The sequence below is a fragment of the Sorghum bicolor genome, chromosome 3 (genome assembly GCF_000003195.3).
Source record: "Sorghum bicolor cultivar BTx623 chromosome 3, Sorghum_bicolor_NCBIv3, whole genome shotgun sequence".
Lineage (NCBI taxonomy): Eukaryota > Viridiplantae > Streptophyta > Magnoliopsida > Poales > Poaceae > Sorghum > Sorghum bicolor.
The window spans coordinates 64221706-64238736 of NC_012872.2; the positions used below are offsets into that span (position 1 = coordinate 64221706).

General features: G+C 42.3%; 3 protein-coding genes across 7 annotated transcripts; all 3 read right to left on the bottom strand.

Annotated features, from left to right (window-relative positions):
* Window positions 1015-4849, bottom strand: LOC110433808 (jacalin-related lectin 3). Of its 2 annotated transcripts, XM_021456480.1 has the most exons (8): window positions 4572-4849; window positions 4475-4480; window positions 3704-3922; window positions 2884-3321; window positions 2515-2757; window positions 2075-2416; window positions 1751-1966; window positions 1015-1616 (listed from the first exon to the last, which is right to left on the bottom strand). In XM_021456480.1, exons 2-8 carry the CDS (start codon window positions 4475-4477, stop codon window positions 1305-1307), a joined length of 1773 nt encoding a protein of 590 aa, XP_021312155.1. In that variant the 5' UTR covers window positions 4478-4480; window positions 4572-4849; the 3' UTR covers window positions 1015-1304. The 2 variants fall into 2 exon arrangements, with proteins under 2 accessions (XP_021312155.1, XP_021312154.1); XM_021456479.1 differs by lacking the exon at window positions 4572-4849 and having other exon boundaries at window positions 4475-4566.
* Window positions 6375-9021, bottom strand: LOC8054696 (jacalin-related lectin 19). Of its 3 annotated transcripts, none has more exons than XR_002451143.1 (5): window positions 8791-9021; window positions 7976-8194; window positions 7165-7593; window positions 6835-7041; window positions 6375-6682 (listed from the first exon to the last, which is right to left on the bottom strand). XR_002451143.1 is itself a non-coding variant. In XM_021456482.1 (4 exons), exons 1-4 carry the CDS (start codon window positions 8791-8793, stop codon window positions 6943-6945), a joined length of 750 nt encoding a protein of 249 aa, XP_021312157.1. In that variant the 5' UTR covers window positions 8794-9021; the 3' UTR covers window positions 6375-6942. The 3 variants fall into 3 exon arrangements, 1 of the variants encoding a protein (XP_021312157.1); XR_002451142.1 differs by having other exon boundaries at window positions 6375-6709; window positions 8791-9019; XM_021456482.1 differs by having other exon boundaries at window positions 6375-7041.
* Window positions 9850-15352, bottom strand: LOC8079284 (glucose-induced degradation protein 8 homolog). 2 transcript variants are annotated; one of them, XM_002458539.2, is made up of 7 exons: window positions 15006-15352; window positions 13788-13929; window positions 11135-11282; window positions 10977-11052; window positions 10704-10815; window positions 10525-10616; window positions 9850-10286 (listed from the first exon to the last, which is right to left on the bottom strand). In XM_002458539.2, the coding sequence occupies exons 1-7, from the start codon at window positions 15339-15341 to the stop codon at window positions 10242-10244; spliced, it is 951 nt and encodes a 316-aa protein (XP_002458584.2). In that variant the 5' UTR covers window positions 15342-15352; the 3' UTR covers window positions 9850-10241. The 2 variants fall into 2 exon arrangements, with proteins under 2 accessions (XP_002458584.2, XP_021312156.1); XM_021456481.1 differs by having other exon boundaries at window positions 9908-10259.

Here is a 17031-nt window from a genome sequence, read left to right on the forward strand (position 1 = left end):
GGCGCCGTGGTTTTGTTTTGTGCAAGTGGGTGGATATGCAGAATAGGAATAGTGCTGCTGCAGTTTGGTGGCCTGGCCCCTGGCCCTGCGACAGAATGAGACACGAGACCGCAGCACAGGCAGGGCACATGCGATAGAGTTGACCCCCCCACTTCGATCCTAATGGTTCTTTCTTTCCCACGATTACCAGAGGGCAAGTGTGCATAGGCTAAACGCTCCGACAGGGACGGACAGACACGGCCCTGCAATTGTTTTTGCCGTCAATCCTGCGTCCTGATTCTGTCTCTCTGGCCCTGGCCGTGGCCGGCCCCCAGCCAAAGTACCCCACAGGGCATTTCCAGAATCATATCTCCAGCAGAGCGGTTCGCATGTCTCTGTTTCCATTAGCTATAGCTGGAAACACCGACGAAATCACCGGCGTTTCGCTAGTTAAACACACTGCTGGGGCTGACGGGCGGCGCCCCGGCACCGGCACGTCAATCGCCCGCCACTCGTGTCTGATTCATTCAATGGAACATGGGTTTGTGTATATCTTGTCTTGTTGGAGAAACATGGAACATGGTCCAAATGGATCGAGGGGCTGCTGTACACTGTACAGGCTTTCAGCCGTGCAATTTGCTTCTTGCAGCCTTTTGCGTGCAGGCTTGCAAGTTGCCTGCACCAGTTCAGACTTCAGAGAGAGACTGCCACTTGGTACAGCGCTTGAGCTAGAGCGAGACACTTCACACTTGACACTTGGATGGATGTTAATGTACTGCCTGTTTGTTCCTCGCCCACTTCACAAATTGGTTCTCTGAATCTCTCCGGCTCGAGTCACACAGCCCGCGACAGCTACCCGAATCACTAGTCCTTTGCATGCTCCACTACCAAGTTGGCTTCAAGCCACAGGGCCAAACTTTAGCAAACATCTCATGTTGTGTGCTGGTCTGTCTGAAATCTGAATAGTGAATACGGAGCACTGACTCGATGTCTTGTGAGAAGTGACAGATGCACCTCGGAACACAACAAACGAGATGAGATGGCACAAAATCTGTTTAACAAATCGTGTTCAATGTATCAAATGCAGAGACTTTGACAAGTTTAAGGTGACCAGATACCCACAACGCTCAATCCTCCAAACCAGACAAACAAATCACTCACCAAGTCACCAGCACACAGTGGCTCCAGTAATAAGAATAAAAAATAAATACACCATGATATGATTACTCATCATTCAGAACTGCTCATCACTGAACTTCTTGCCGCAAACTGTACTAACTCCACAGCCTTCAGTTGGCATCAGACCACGGGGTAACTAGCCAGGATCAGAACAGATACCTAGAGATGTAGTACTTGGAGTTGGAAGCGCTAGTGGTAGTTTTCATGTCTCCCAGCCAGTGCTGCATGTGCACTCCAATGGCGTCCAAGTAGAGGCTGCTCCGGCCATGGAAGCCGACCACCTTCCCCTTAGTCGTAGCGGAGGTGAAGTAGGTCCCGATCTCGTCGCCGAACGGGCCGTACTTCCCTCGGCTGCTGACGAAGGTGAGCGATCTCAACACCCTGGGCCCTTCTTCCACGCAGGTGTTGTAGTACCCGTAGATGCAGGTCAGCACCTCGTGTGGATAGTCAAGCTTGATCTGCATGCAACAATGTGCGTTTAATGAGAAACATGTACATCATAAACGTGATTAAACTCATTTTTATATATCATAAACTCGATCGTTTGGAGAGCTTATGTGAGTACTCACAAGTGTCACAATACTGAACTTACCCTGTGTGTTATCTGCCCACCATTTCCATGCTTGGTAGACCAGATGGACTGCCCACTCCTGTCATACTCGATCTGAACAGACCCGATGAAATCGCTTCTCATGATGTAGATTTGTTTGACGCCAGTGTAGACGCCATCGTCCCACGGCTTGCCTCCGTCCCCACCCCATGGTCCTGGACCTATTGGTATGGGTTCTTTCACCACACCGTATGTAACCTGAAGTACAGCAGAATTAACAAGATCCAAACACAATTTTTTTTATCATATCAGTGCTAATAACACACTGCTTGCATCAACATTTCGGTTCATGGAATTGGTTATTACCTCGTCTCCGATTTCCCTTCGTGCTAGTGCAAGCATGTCAGACTGTCGAGACGGGCTTGCGTCGGCGAATTCTGTGTCGACTCTCTGTGACAACACCTTCCCTTCCAGAACATGAACTCCAATGCTGTCGATGTACCATCCTGCCCTGCCATGAAATCCTACTATCCTTCCATCGGTCAAACAGCTGGAGAAGAAGGTGCCATGTTCGTCCCCAAATGGTCCATGGCTCTTCTTTGTTGTGTGGAATGTGAGTGATTTGATCACCGTCGGACCCATAATCATCGTGGAGCCAAAGTAACCGGTTATATGAGTCAAGATCTCTGATGGAAAATCGAATACAACCTGCCAAACAAAATTCTCATGTTATCATATAGGAGTACTACAACTAGTGTTGATATGTAACTGAGAACCAAATAACAATGATGCTGAAACTGCATCACCTTTTCAGGTCTAGCACCCCCACTGACTCCACGCTTGTCACCCCATATGGCCTGTCCGTTACGATCATAGAGAACCTTCATGGAAGATATCCCTAGTCCCCGTGTTAAATTGATTTGTCGGACACCAGTGTATATTCCATCATCAAATATGGTACCACCATTTCCACCCCAGGGACCAAACCTCACTGGAGTGCTTATAGTCATGGTCCCATTATCCGAGTAGAAACTTGGAATTGATACCATCTGCAGTGTAAAATTCACAATCTGAATATGCCTTTTGTGCTACAATTTCTATAACTAGAAAATGGATATACAAAGGAATTGGTACCATTATTCAATTTTTTTATAACAATGCATTGTTGGTGATACCTTGCTCATCTTAGATGGATTAGGATACTGCTCCTTTGGAAGACTGCTAGTAAGGACATTGTAGTTGTCACCTCTGTCCTTCACTGCAAGAACCATGTCATACCCAGCACTTCTATCTGCATACCTGTGCCCGTTCCTGTCAAAAGATCTTGTGATGCTCCGAAGCGCAGACGGCGCATTTTTTGACAGCTTAGTTGTGTTCTCTTTGTTGAGATGACAGCCTATGGAGTGGAGGCACGATCCGGAACGGCCGTGAAAGCCGACAATTTTGCCGCTGAACATGGGGAGTGAGAAGGATGTCCCTTGCTCGGTGCCAAAAGGCCCGTACTTGGAGCAGTTGCTCTCAAAGGTAAGTGATCTTATGACAACTGAAGATCCCACTGCACCATAGCAGCCACTGATAGATGTGAGAACTTCCTCAGGGTAGTTAAGTTTCACCTGTTGGAAACGTACACATTGTATCAGTAAAACTAACATGTTACACTCAACAACTGAGCGAATTGCAAGAACTGTCTAATCAAAAGACCAGTTTTGTCTAACTGTACAAAAACGAAGGCATATTTTATTAGCACACTATAAAAAAACTGAATGAGTCTACTCTTCCACAAAACCAATGGCAACTTGTTTGCATCTCAAATGTTTGATATCACTGTCAAATATCCAAACAACAACAGAGTTCACTGTACCAACTTGTGCAAGTAGACAGTACTGCCATCTTATCTAATGTATCTTATATATATATAATAAGTGCTATTATTTCTATGTATAGGCTTCAAATATCACAGCAGCCTAATAGTAACAGGAAACTAGTAAACCGAACCTGATCAGTTTTTGAGCCTCCATCACTAGTCCCATGCTTCTCTGACCAGACTAAGCCTCCTCTCAGCTCATACTCGAACTGTATGGAATCAATGGCCGCACCATGACTGATAATGATCTGGCACACTGCAGAGTTAACACCATCGTCCCATAGATCTCCTCCTAGACCTCCCCATGGCCCGATCGTCATTAAATTCTTCCCAGATGAACCTTTGAAGTTCTGTTCAACACAAACACATTGAGATTTCCATCGAAGATAATAAGGAGCAACTAAAATCAGAATGTTCAGCTCATGATGCATCATCAGACTAAAATAGTGCCATCCCTGATCACTCTAATCAATATATGCCACTCTTCTAATCGAAATTAGATGGATGGACAGGAATCCTTTTAGCACGCTGAACCACCCATAGTTGGCTCGCAATGTCTAGGTGAAGTCAGACCATAGTTCTCCTAGACATTGCGAGCGAACTATGGTCTGGTTGAGCAATAGAAAACTTTTGGATAGATTTTTCATATTTTATATAAATATAAGATGTCAATCTGATCCCATAAGACATAGCTAATCTACTCATTCGAAATTTAGAACATCTTATATCCTGAACAATTTTAGAACATCATTTCTAAACGGTACAGATATGCAAAAGCTCTTCCCGACCAACAGATTGCATCAAACGAGCTTCCTTCACTTGTTCTCAGCATATGAACGGCTAACAAAACGCATACAGGTAAAAACAGTCCAATCGTCCAAGAAACAGGAAGGAGGTGGTACCATGTTCTGCAGGAAAAAACAAAGCCCAAACACTTGATCACCGAGAGAATTAACACTGTACCAAGTGGTTCGTAGTGATGGTTGATGATGAGCTTACCAGGAAGACAAGGAACAAGTCATCCGTCTATTTATAGAGGAACGAACACGCAGAACAGAGTCCCACAAAAAGAGCAGGCACGGACATGGAGCCGTCACAATTTCACAAGCTGGCAGCAGCACTAACGGTTCAAGAAACCTGAAAGCTACCGAAGAACTCGATTCGCTGACATCGGTGATCGTTGAAATCTCTTGGGTTCATTCACTACTGAGAGGCCGAAAGAAACGATGCCGGTAAGCGGCAATCTGTTTGCCACCGCTCGCTCTCAGATCCCACTTTTACCATCAACTTTGCATCAGTGCTGTCCTGGCGTTGGCGTTGGCGACGCACAGCCAAAGCAGCCCGCCGCACCCCCTTTATTCTGTTTCCCCCAACATGTGGTTCTCTTTTCGAAATTCGGGTTTTAGTTACACTGAAAATGGTGAGCAAGGCAGTACAGAATGATTAAGGGGTCACTCGAGATGAGGGGAATCTGTTTTGGGATTTTTAGTATTTATCACTACAAATTCCAAATTTAACAAACGGATTTCAAGTATAGTTTTGGAAAAGTCGATGAGAAAGGTTATTCGTAGGCAAGCCATGTGATCGAAGCTTGAATCAGGCTTCGCTGCGAGCATCTCCAAGGGTTTTGCATTTGAGATTTGCATTTGAGTAATTTGCCAAAAAGCTCCAAAAGGAGTATCCAACGGTTTTGTATTTGGAGTTTGCAATTTGGACAACTTGGTAAATAAGGAAGCAAACTTGGCAAAAATGCCAAGTTGTAGACGGCTTTGCAAATCTGATCACGCGTGCAAAGTCATGCGCAAGGAAAGCGCGAGCGCCTGGAGACCTCCTATTTTTATCCTTTGCCAAGTCCAAATATCAATTCCCTTGGAGATGGCCTATTTTTATTCTTTGCATTTTGTTATGGGAGTTTGCAAACAACAACAAATGCCAAGTCAATTTGCCAAAGCCTTTAGAGATGCTCTGGCCACACTAATGATGTTGTTAGCGAGTGTCCAATGCATATTGAGTGCTACTCTCCCAGTTGCAAACTATAGTTGACTTTGATTCCCAGTTGCAAATTATAGTTGACTTTGGTTCAAACTTCTCCAACTTTGATCAAGTTTTGTTAAAAAAAATCAACATCTACGAGTGAAATAAGTACAACATATATTTGATGAAGAGTTGAATAAAACTAATTTGATGCTCTAGATGTTTGAAAATTTATATATTTTTTTAAAGTCAGGGGGGAGGGGGGGGGGGGACGGGGACGTTCCTCACCTGAATTTATATAAATAAGATGGCCCAAAACGGCCCCAAGTACAAAATTACAATTTCAATTTCATTGAAACACGAGCTGTGTACAAAATCTAGCCAAGCCTAGCCATTTCAAAAAGCTCACATGCTTCTTCTTCGTTTTGAATCTTGATCGCCAAAGCTCAGCAGTCGACTTGCAAGACAGTAGCAACTGGAGGAAAATTTATGTGTAAATATGATAGAAGTTAAAATAAGTTAGAACAAAGCCAAAGTGAACTATAATTTAGATCCTAGAAAGGAAGTAGTGTCAGGGTGGTATTTCGAAATAGATTGATGCATGTTTGTAGTTCATTTAAGATACGTTACAGTACGTGTGGGTGGGTGGGTGGGGAGGGGGGGGGGGGGGGCGTTGAGACAGCACAGCTCTACTACTTTCATCGCAAATACCATCGCCGTTACGAACGCATCCATTCAGAGTTCGGACTACCCCTAGCTCTGCACAGCCTGCATAGGCGGACATGTAGTAGTAAAGGACCAATTACAACACATACCACACAGCAAACCGAATCAAACTGAGCTTATGGAACGAATGCACAGAATAGCTCAACAGGTCATATGTACATGCTTTTGTCATATCAAGGTAGAGAGACGTGAAACAAAATGTCAATCAAGGAAGCAGACCACATACAGTACAGCATCCTCCTTTCAAAGTACTAAACCATTGCAACTGTATAAGTGGTGGCAAGAACACGTTTTGTATAAACTGCTTCATCGGTTATGCACTCCGTAAGGGTACATGTGCCTGATGGCCTGCAGAGGTGGTACCTTTTCTGAAGAATTGACCATTTGCGCTTTTACTTGCTCAGAGAGGCCTTCAAAGAAAATGGTGGGTAAGAATCCTGCTCGAAGAGTTCCAAATGTCATGTATGCCGCAAGATGTAGAATACCAAAACTAACAGTTGAATTCAAGTGGACTGGTAAGCAGCGAGAACTTGAGAACAGAAGATACGAAATCAGCCCTCACATTGAACATCATATGGCCTGTCCGTTGCGATCGAAGGGAACCTTCATGGAAGGTATCCCTAGTCCCTGGGTTAAATTGACTTGTTGGACACTGGTGTATATTCCATCATCAAATATGGTACCACTGTTTCCACCAGGGACCAAATCTCACTGGAGTGCTTATAGTCATGGTCCCATTATCCGAGTGGAAACTTGGAATTGATACCATCTGCAGTGTAAAATTCACAACCTGAATTGGCTTTTGTAGCTACAGTTACTATAACTAGAAAATGAATACCCTGAATATGAGACATTTCAATTTTTTTTAATAACAATGTACCGTTGGTGATACCTTGCTCATCTTAGATGGATTATTAGGATACTGCTCCTTCGGAACACTGCTGGCCAGGACATTGTAGTTGTCACCTCTGTCCTTCACTGCAAGAATCATGTCATACCCAGCACTGCTATCTGCATACCTGTGACCGTTCCTGTCATAAGATCTTATGATGGTTGGCGCATTTTTTGACAGCTTGGTTGTGTTCTCTTTGTTGAGATGGCAACCTATGGAGTGGAGGCACGTTCCGGATCGGCCGTGAAAGCCGACGATCTTGCCGGTGAACACCGGGAGTGAGAAGGATGTCCCTTGCTCGGTGCCAAAAGGCCCGTACTTGGAGCAGTTGCTCTCAAAGGTAAGTGATCTTATGACAACTGAAGCTCCCAGGGCACCATAGCAGCCACTGATAGATGTGAGAACTTCCTCAGGGTAATTAAGTTTCACCTGTTGGAAACGTACACATTTTTAATGGTCACATTACAGTAAAACTAACATGTTGTACTTATCTATTGAACAAATTACAAGAACTGTCCAATCAAAGATTAGTTTTGTCTAACTGTACAAAAATAATGAAGGTTTGTGTTATTAGCAAACCATAAGAAAACTGAATGCATATCTACTGTTTTACAAAACAAATGGCAGATGTTGTTTGCACCTCAAATGTTTTAGATCATTGTCAAATATCCAAACAACAACAGAGCTCACTGTACAAACTTGTGCAAGTAGATATTTGACAATACTGCCATCTTATCTTATATATAATAGTGCTAATATTTCTATGTATATCACAGCAGCCTAACAGTAATAGGAAACTAGCAAATCGAACCTGATCAGTTTTTGAGCTTCCACCACTAGTCCCATGCTTCTCTGACCAGACTAAGCTTCCTCTCAGGTCATACTCGAACTGTTTGGAATAAATGGCCGCACCATGACTGATGATGATCTGGCGCACTCCGGAGTTAATACCATCGTCCCATGGATCTCCTCCTAGACCTCCCCATGGCCCGACCCTCATTGAATTCTTCCCGGAGGAACCTCTGAAGTTCTGTTTAACACATACAAGTTGAGATTTGCATAGAAAGATAAGGGGCATCTAAAATTAGATTGTTCTGCTCATGATGCATCATCAAACAAAAATATTGTGCCCTCCCTGATCACTCTAATCAATATATGCCCCTCTTGATCCCTCAAAAAAAAGTGCCGCTCTTGACTCTTCTAACCAAAATAAGAAGAAAGGACATGAATGCTTTTAGGGTGCTTCCCTTGTCAATGTTGAGCAAATATATAAGATCTATTGTCTGACTTCTCCCAAACATTGCGAGCGAACTACTGTCTGGTTGAGCAATAGAAAATTTTTGGATAGATTTTTCATATTTATATACGGAGTAAATATATAAGATGTCAATCTGATCGCATAAGATATAGCTAATCGACCCATTCGAAATTTAAGCAATCCAGATCTTGAACATCTCTAGAACATCGTTTCCGAAGAGTACAGATATGCAAAAGCTCTTCCCGACCAACCGATTGCATCAAAAGATCTTCCTTTCCTCCACTTGTTTTCAGCATATGAACGACTAACAAAACATGCATAAAGGTAAAAACAGTCTAATCGTCCAAGAAACAGGAAGGAGGTGGTACCATGTTCCGCTGTCGAAACAAAGCCCAATCACCTGATCACCGAGAGATTTAACACTGTACCAAGTGGTTCATAGTGATGGCTGATGAGTGATGAGCTAACCAGGAAGACAAGGAACAAGTCATCCGTCTATTTATAGAGGAATATGCAGAACAGAGTCCTAGAAAAAGAGCAGGCACGGACATGGAGCCGTCACAATTTCACAAGCCGGCAACAGCACTAACGGTTGAAGAAACCTGAAAGCTATTCGCTGGCATCGGTGATCGCTGAAATCTCTTGGGTCCATTCACTACCGCCGTCACAAGTGGTAACCTGTTTGCCACCGCTCGCTCTCAGATGTCACTTTTACCACCAACTTTGCATCAGTGCTCCACAGCCAAAGCAGCCGGCCACACCGCCTTTATTCTGTTTCCCCCAACATGTAGTTCTCTTTTCGAAATTCAGGTTTTACTTACACTAAAAATGGTGAGCAAGGCAGTACACAATGATTAAGGGGTCATTCGAGATGAGGGGAATCTGTTTTGGAATTTTTAGTATTTATCACTACAAATTCCAAATTTAACAAATACATTTGAAATATAGTTTTGAAAAAGTCAATGAAAAAGGTTATTCGTAGGCAAGCCATATGATCGAAGTCGAAGCTTGAATCAGGCTTCACTGCCAGCAAGGCCACATTAATGATGTGATTAGCGAGTGTCTGTTGAGTGCTACTCTCCCGTTCCGAACTATAGTTGACTTTGATTCCCAGTTGCAAATTATAGTTGACTTTGGTTCAAACTTCTCTAACTTTGATAAAGTTTTGTTTTAAAAAAAATATATATCAACATCTACAAGTGAAGTAAATACTTTGATAACATATATTTGATGAAGAATTGAATAAAACTAATTTGATGCTCCAGATGTTTGAAAATTTATGTATAAATATCATAGAAGTTAAAATAAGTTAGAATAAAGCCTAAGTGAATTATAATTTAGATCTTAGAAAGGATGTAGTATCAGAGTAGTATTTCGAAATAGATTGATGCATGTTTGTAGTTCATTTAAGATACATTACACTATACTACGGGGAAAAAAACAGCACAGCTTATTATAACCGTTAGCCTCTGCACAGCCCGCATATGCACATGCTTTTTTTAAACAACACATACCACACAGCAAACCGAATGAGACTGAGCTCACAGAACGAACGCACAGAATGGCTCAACAGGTCATATGTACATGCTTTTGTCATGTCTAAGGTAGAGAGACACGTGAAACAAAATGCAAATCAAGGAAGCAGACCACATACAGTACAGCATCCTCCTTCAAAGTACTACACCATTGCAACTGTATAAGCGGTGCCAAGAACACGTTTTGTATAAACTGCTTCATCGTTTATGCACTCCGTAAGGGTACATGTGCCTGATGGCCTGCAGAGGTGATACCCTTTCTGAAGAATTGACCATTTGCGCTTTTACTTGCTCAGAAAGGCCTTCAAAGAAAATGGTGGGTAAGAATCCTGCTCGAAGAGTTCCAAATGTTATGTATGCAGCAAGATGTAGAATACCAAAACTAACATTTGAATTTAAGTGGACTGGTGAGCAGGGAGAACTTGAGAACAAAAGTTATGAAATCAGCCCTCTCATTGAACATCATATAGCATCACCAGAGGACATTAACAATGAGAACAAACTACAAGTGAAAATTAACAAGATATGATACCAAATCATTTGCCAACAAGTACTTAGCGACATTACCTTGCCAACTTCCTGCTGTAGGTATTGTCTAACCACGGTCGCTTGCTGTACCACTCTTTCCAATGATGAATATGCCGGAAGATTAGCATGTGCTACCATTAATCATAAAGGAAGATCAATCAGATCATGGGAAATAAAGCTTATGATGGCAAGAGCTAACCATGATATCTATAGCATACCAAGGACAGCACGATTCAAGCTATCTGCAACATTCTGCCTGTGATCTGGGCTTAGTAGATGAAACATAGGTGACTTCTCAGGCTCTTCATAAGCCAGGAGGGCCATAAAGTCCTGTACAATGAAAACTTGGATTTTAATATCCTTCTATAATAATAGTAGCAATTAAACATCTGAAACAAGTAACTAATCCATTGGTCTTCTATGTTAAAATAAAATTCGTTTTAACTGGCAGAAGGGTCCTGAGACATGTAGGTTTAAGGGGGAAAAAGTACCTCTAGTTTCTCAACATACTTGGGAACCTTCCCAAATGATGTCAATTTTTTCTGGCCAAACTCAAGAGCTTCTGTGCTGCAGCCAAAATAGCCAGGTTAATAAAAAGAATGTAAAAATAATTTTTCCACCTTTCCTAATTAAATTTCACAAAACTCACCATTTTCTGGAACGAACTAGCTCAATGAAGTGGAGACTTAGAAGATCAAAATGTAGATCCATATCATTCTCTAGCAAGTTAGGTGCCATTTCTTTTGTCAGCTCTATGGCCTTAAGGGCATTCCCTTCTAGCACAAAATTAAAAATTGCTGAAAGGAAATCAAGGCTATTAGAAACAAACAATGCTATCATCAGATAACTAGGGATATAAATACTCAAATATCAAACTTTTGTGATTTTATGTGTTCATGACCTATGATGAATTAAATGGAAGACATCAAATATCCATTTGAATCACAGCTATTTCATACAATGTCCTAAAGAACAATTAACTTTAAAGTTGCAGTTTGAAAGAAAAAGTTACAGTTAATTATATGCTGAGGTAAAACATGGCCAGGAAAGATTGAAAAAAAATGCAAGAATATTTTATATATGAATCACCCATTACCTATTGAATGAACATTACGAAAGATTAAAATTTATAAACCACTTTTATTCGTTCAATACAGGAAATGTTTCAGAAAAAGTAGGCATACGACGTACAAAAAGCTCGCGTCCTTCTTTATCTCTAAAGACCGGATGTCCTAACCATCCAACAGCTATGCCATCCCCATTGTCCATTGAGCCTGCTCTGAATAATCCCCCCTTTGCTGGATTATTACCAATATAATCATAAAAGGCTAATTTTTCGGGAATTTTAGACCAAGCTTCTGATAAACTAAGATTTTCGGCTAACCCATCGCTAACTCTTTCCTCTAAAGGGTTGTTGGGTAACAAGTGAGTAGGGCCCAATAGAACGTCCATGAATTTTCTCATCAACTTGATGAATTAATTTTAAGATATAGGACTTCCCTATTAGAACAGGCTATTATTCTGGTAAAATTTGAATGGAACTGGCATTTTGCATTGGTGTGCAACAGATCATATCCAATCACTAGTGTCAGTGATAAAATGTCATGGTAAACTATAATCCTTGAATGGAGATGGCTCCAATTGTTAATTAGGCAAGATCACTTCAATTGGATGAATTACTGGTTGACAATAATAGCCGTAGTGAAGTGATAAAAGTTTTCTTCCAAGAACACATACAAGTGATCATAATACTACTAAACATCTACTATTAACTTCAAAACCATAAACAGAAGGGTACATATGAATATGAAGATCTAAAAAGAAATGCCCAGATTTTTTTTATAGGATTAGACCCTCATTTAACTGCTGGTGTACCTCTTCAAAGATGAAATGAGCATGCACACTTAATAATGGGTTCACTTCTAGTTTTAGCTTTGGATGGAATCTTCGTAATGTTCTTCTCTTTCCTTTTTTTTATTTATTTTATTTATTTATTTATTGCCATGTACATGTTAATTTGGTAAGTTAGCCTTTAGTTTCTTTGTCAGTTTTATAGTCTAATTCTGTTTTTACCCTTTCTTATTAGTTGTTTCCTTCTGTACACTTCCTGACCTTTGTTTCTTTTGTATGGCCAGATTGCTCATGTAGCACTCCAGATCCGGATTACTATTTAACACTGATATGTTCCTTGTCTTTGTGCTGTTACTTACAATACTATGCCATACGATTTTCAAATCCAACAGCTCAGAGCAGATCTTCTCCTCCTAACTTCTCTTCCCTACTGGCTGCTCCCTGTTGTTGGGCGAGAATGGGCTAGGCTCTCATGTCTAGATTTGTTCCCTGTCTTTGTGCCATTACAACACTATGTCATACGGTTCAAATCCAACAGGTCATATGCGACCTGGTCCTCCCCAATGTCTTCTTCTCTCTTCCCTTCCCCACTGGCTGCTCCCTGTTGTTGGGCCAGATAGTGCCGGGCTCCCATGCAAGGCAGAGGAGCAGCACCACCAAATACAGGCTAGGCTACAAGAACAAGACCATGGACGAGCTATCCTCCACAGCCACACGAAGCTCTAGCACCTCCGCCATCGTGAACGCAGTGGCTCACCATTCCACAGACTCTTCCTCTCACAGCTAGAGTTCCCATGCCCCACCACTGCATCATATGCCTGAAGCCTCTTCTCCACCCTGAGAACCCCTTCCCATAGCTAAGCACTCCCCACCCTGCCCCCCTCCCCGCCCGATCATGCAGCCTAAACCCTCACCTGGTGACCGTGCAAATGAACAACCCTGAGGAGTTGACCGTATGCATCGGTTGATGCAAGAGGTCAGAGTGTTTTCCTTCATCTAAAGGGGATGTCAGATGCGAGAGCCTGCGGTTATGTAGGAGCTTGCCCTTTGCCCACAACAGTCAAAGTGCAACAAACCACAGGGGTTAGCGGCGTAGAGCAGAAAGAAAGAGGAGTTGCACTCAGGCAGGAGTTCTTGATGGCAACTGGAAGGAAGACTGCTGGAGAAAAACCAATTTACAGAGCAAAACAGCGGACAGGATCCCGGTATGATCTGAAATTCTGAACCATTCCTTTTTAGTTGTGTGGCTCAGTGCTAGAGTGCTAGATGGAGCAAGTAATCCAAGGTGGAACTGAGTTCAAAATAGTGGTCCACAGGCAATTTGGCCAAAGAAAGATTGCAGTAAATTTATCAAAACATACAAAAAACACTTCAAGATGCGATATGACAAGTAAAACGTTCCCCAAAAATATAATGTAGAAAAGATTCAGTATTGACCTGCAAATAAATACCTTTACGCTTATCCACATCCACTGTATAGTCGACAGGTAACTTCAACCCGGTGCTAGATAGGAATGTCTCTGCCGTCTCTTTAAAACAGTTGTGCATAAGATAAGATAGAACTATGTTTCGGACATCGTTGTCGCTGACAGACTGCAGTAGGGAGAAATTTATGTCAATAACATTCGACAGCTTAACAAAGTTGATGGTATAGTTTGCATTAATCCAGTTATCCAGCAAAAGGCAGTAGTAATTAATCCCCTTAATAGAAAAGAACGACAAAGGGTAGAACATGAAGCTGTTGGCACAGTTGGCGTGGAGCATGGCTATGCCATAAATATACATGGTTGGGTCAACACTAAGGGCAGATCCATATGCCCATATGAGCCGCACGTTGAGTGACATAGGATGAAAGTGGTAGTGACTTTGAGGTAATGCGAACTAGTACGATAACAGCTTGGGAAAAGGTGGTGTGGATGAATCATCTTATGGTGCTGGAAAAAATAAACAAATGCAAGGACATCCATGAGCAGGTGACATGGACCAATGCTCAATTTAGGCCAGAAACACAATTCAGATAAGACATTTGGCACAGGTGTTTGGCCAGCTTCGGATGCCAGATTTGTTGATTGTGGGGGAATAAACCAGTAATATGATGATATGGCTCATCATCCTTGGTGATGAGGCTCTTTTGTCTTCTTTCCACAAAGGAATAACTATTGACCTAACTCCACTATTTCCTTAAAAAAGAACAAGATTTATGAAGTGGTTCAGCTATTTGCGCTACATTCTCCAGCAATTGAGTTGCCTGCAGCATTGCTCCCAACATAGTTATCCACTAAATACCAACTGAGCTTGCCGCCCCTGCCAAGAGGCAGATTTCACCTTAAGACTCTGCTGTTGGATCCCAACCCACCTCAATGACAAAGCTTCAAAATTCTCTTCATTACAGAACCACGCTTCTCACTAGAAAGCCAGCTTCCGCCCAATCCAATTTAGAAACCCTAACACGAGCGCACCCGGCCATCCGCTAGCCCAAACACTAAAAAAAATGGAAAGTAACCCGTAGCTCCCAAAAAATAATCGTAACCATACCATCCTCGCGTACAAACATATGAACACAGAGTCGCGCAAGAACAAATCTAATCCAGCCAGGCGTCAGGTAATTAAGGAAAACAAAATAATTGCACGGTCGGACAAAGAAGGCAGCGCGTGTAGAATGAACGTACGACGTTCTCGTAGAGGCGAGGATCCAGTTCCATCATCAGCACAATAAAAGAGAGGAGGGCGGGCGGCGCCGGACTCCAGGAAGAGGCGACGGACGGAGGCTGTTTACTGCCCGCTGCTGGCGCGTGGGGAGCCGAGCGAGGGGCGAGTTCCCGTCTTGCCGAAAGGAGGAGGATTTGACCTTTGGATCGAAAAAAGCTTGTTTCTCTGGTTGCCGTCACGCGAATTCGTATCCGTCGGATGTAGCAGTTGAGGCATTTCTGTCCGTTGGATCCAGCAGTCCACCCGACCTCCGCCTCCTCTTTTTGGTTCTCCGGTTGCTCGGTTAGGAGGACCATGGCTGGCCCGGGCTGGCTGGCAACCTGGCACGAATGTGCTGTATCTCGATGCGCTTTTGAATGCAGAAATTTCACTAGGGATTTGTTTACTTCCAAAAAAATTTACAAAATAGGAATAATAACACTTTTATTTGTATTTGACAAATATTATCTAATTATAGACTAACTAGGCTCAAAAGGTTCGTCTTGTGAATTCCGACCAAACTGTGCAATTAGTTTTTATTTTTATTTATATTTAATACTTCATGCATACGTCTAAAGATTCGATGTGATGGAAAATCTGAAAAATTTTATAAAATTTTTTAGGAACTAAACAAGGCCTAGATTATGTAGGAATCTCATAAAAATCAGTTTATTTATATAAAAAATGCAAAAAAGTAAAAAAAAAAATCCCGCAATCTAAAGAGAACCTTAGTTTGGTGGCCGTCTCGATAGAAGCTCAAACAAACAGCTAGCTTCAGTAACTCACCTCCCATCAAAGTCCAGAAAAGCCAAATTTAACAAGAAGCTCCAAAGCTCATATGGCCATATCGGATGGCTTCCACCAGCTTTTGGACCATATTTACTCACCTCCCATCGTTTAAGTGTCACTCGAGCACTGCCGCCCTCCTACTCGGCGAGTCCACCGCCCTCCTACTCAAATGGTGCAACCCTTCTACTCTAAATTCAGCAAGTGTTTAGGTCGTCGCCTCGTCTCGCTAAAGATTCAGTCACGCAAAGCTTAGATTTAGTTGTTGAACCCTATCCACTCCAAGCACCATGCGATGTCCTGCCAGCCTCGCATTGGGTTGCCCATATGCCCCAGCCTCATAGTCGGTCATCCTCGATGGCGCGAAAGACCTTGCTTGTGCTTCCGAAATCTGCACAAACCACAACATTCCACCCCGCCGAGACGGTCCACCACTTTGCCCCTACTACTCATGCCCTTGTTGAGCCTACTGACTTCGTCTTCTTCTTCCTTCCTACCTACCCCTAGCTGCTTCCGCAATGATTTTATCCTGTCAAGCCCTTCTTATCGCTCCCTCGTCCCTCCTTTTTAAAATTATAAAGTCTTTAGTCAAGCTTGTTTAACTTAAACCTAAATTTATTGTAACCCACGATATTAAATAAATAAAGTATAAAAAATATTGGATGGCGTATATCTAATGAAGTTATTTGTTTGCTGGTGTAGATGTTTATATACTTTCATGTAAATTAGTGTGATTTATGATAGGCTAAAACGACTTACGATTTTGGAATGGAGGCAGTAACTCGTAAAGCGGTCAGAGCTGTGCAGATAGCATAGGTGACTATAGTGTATAGGCCTTTGTAGTTTGGGAATTGGGATACCTCAATAAGACAATACCTGCTCGAACTTTTCTCCCAAGCATACGCCTGGTCCGGATGCTTGGATGAAGCTGCTGGCTGGTGGCCCGGTGCTGCAGGCCAGGTTTCCAACCAACGTGTGAAGATGAACTTGAAAAATGTATATCCGCATGCTTCTATATGCGAGGACGGCACTGATTATCTCGACTATTGGTTCCTTGATGTTTCAATCTTGAAATAATCAGAACCGTATCTAGAATTTTATGGCCCTGGAGCAGAATATAAAATAGGACCTTTATATTTAGACAAATAAAATAGTTGAATTGTGTTTCATTATCTAATGGTTACAATTTTTAATAATAAGAACTATAATAAGTACTTCAAG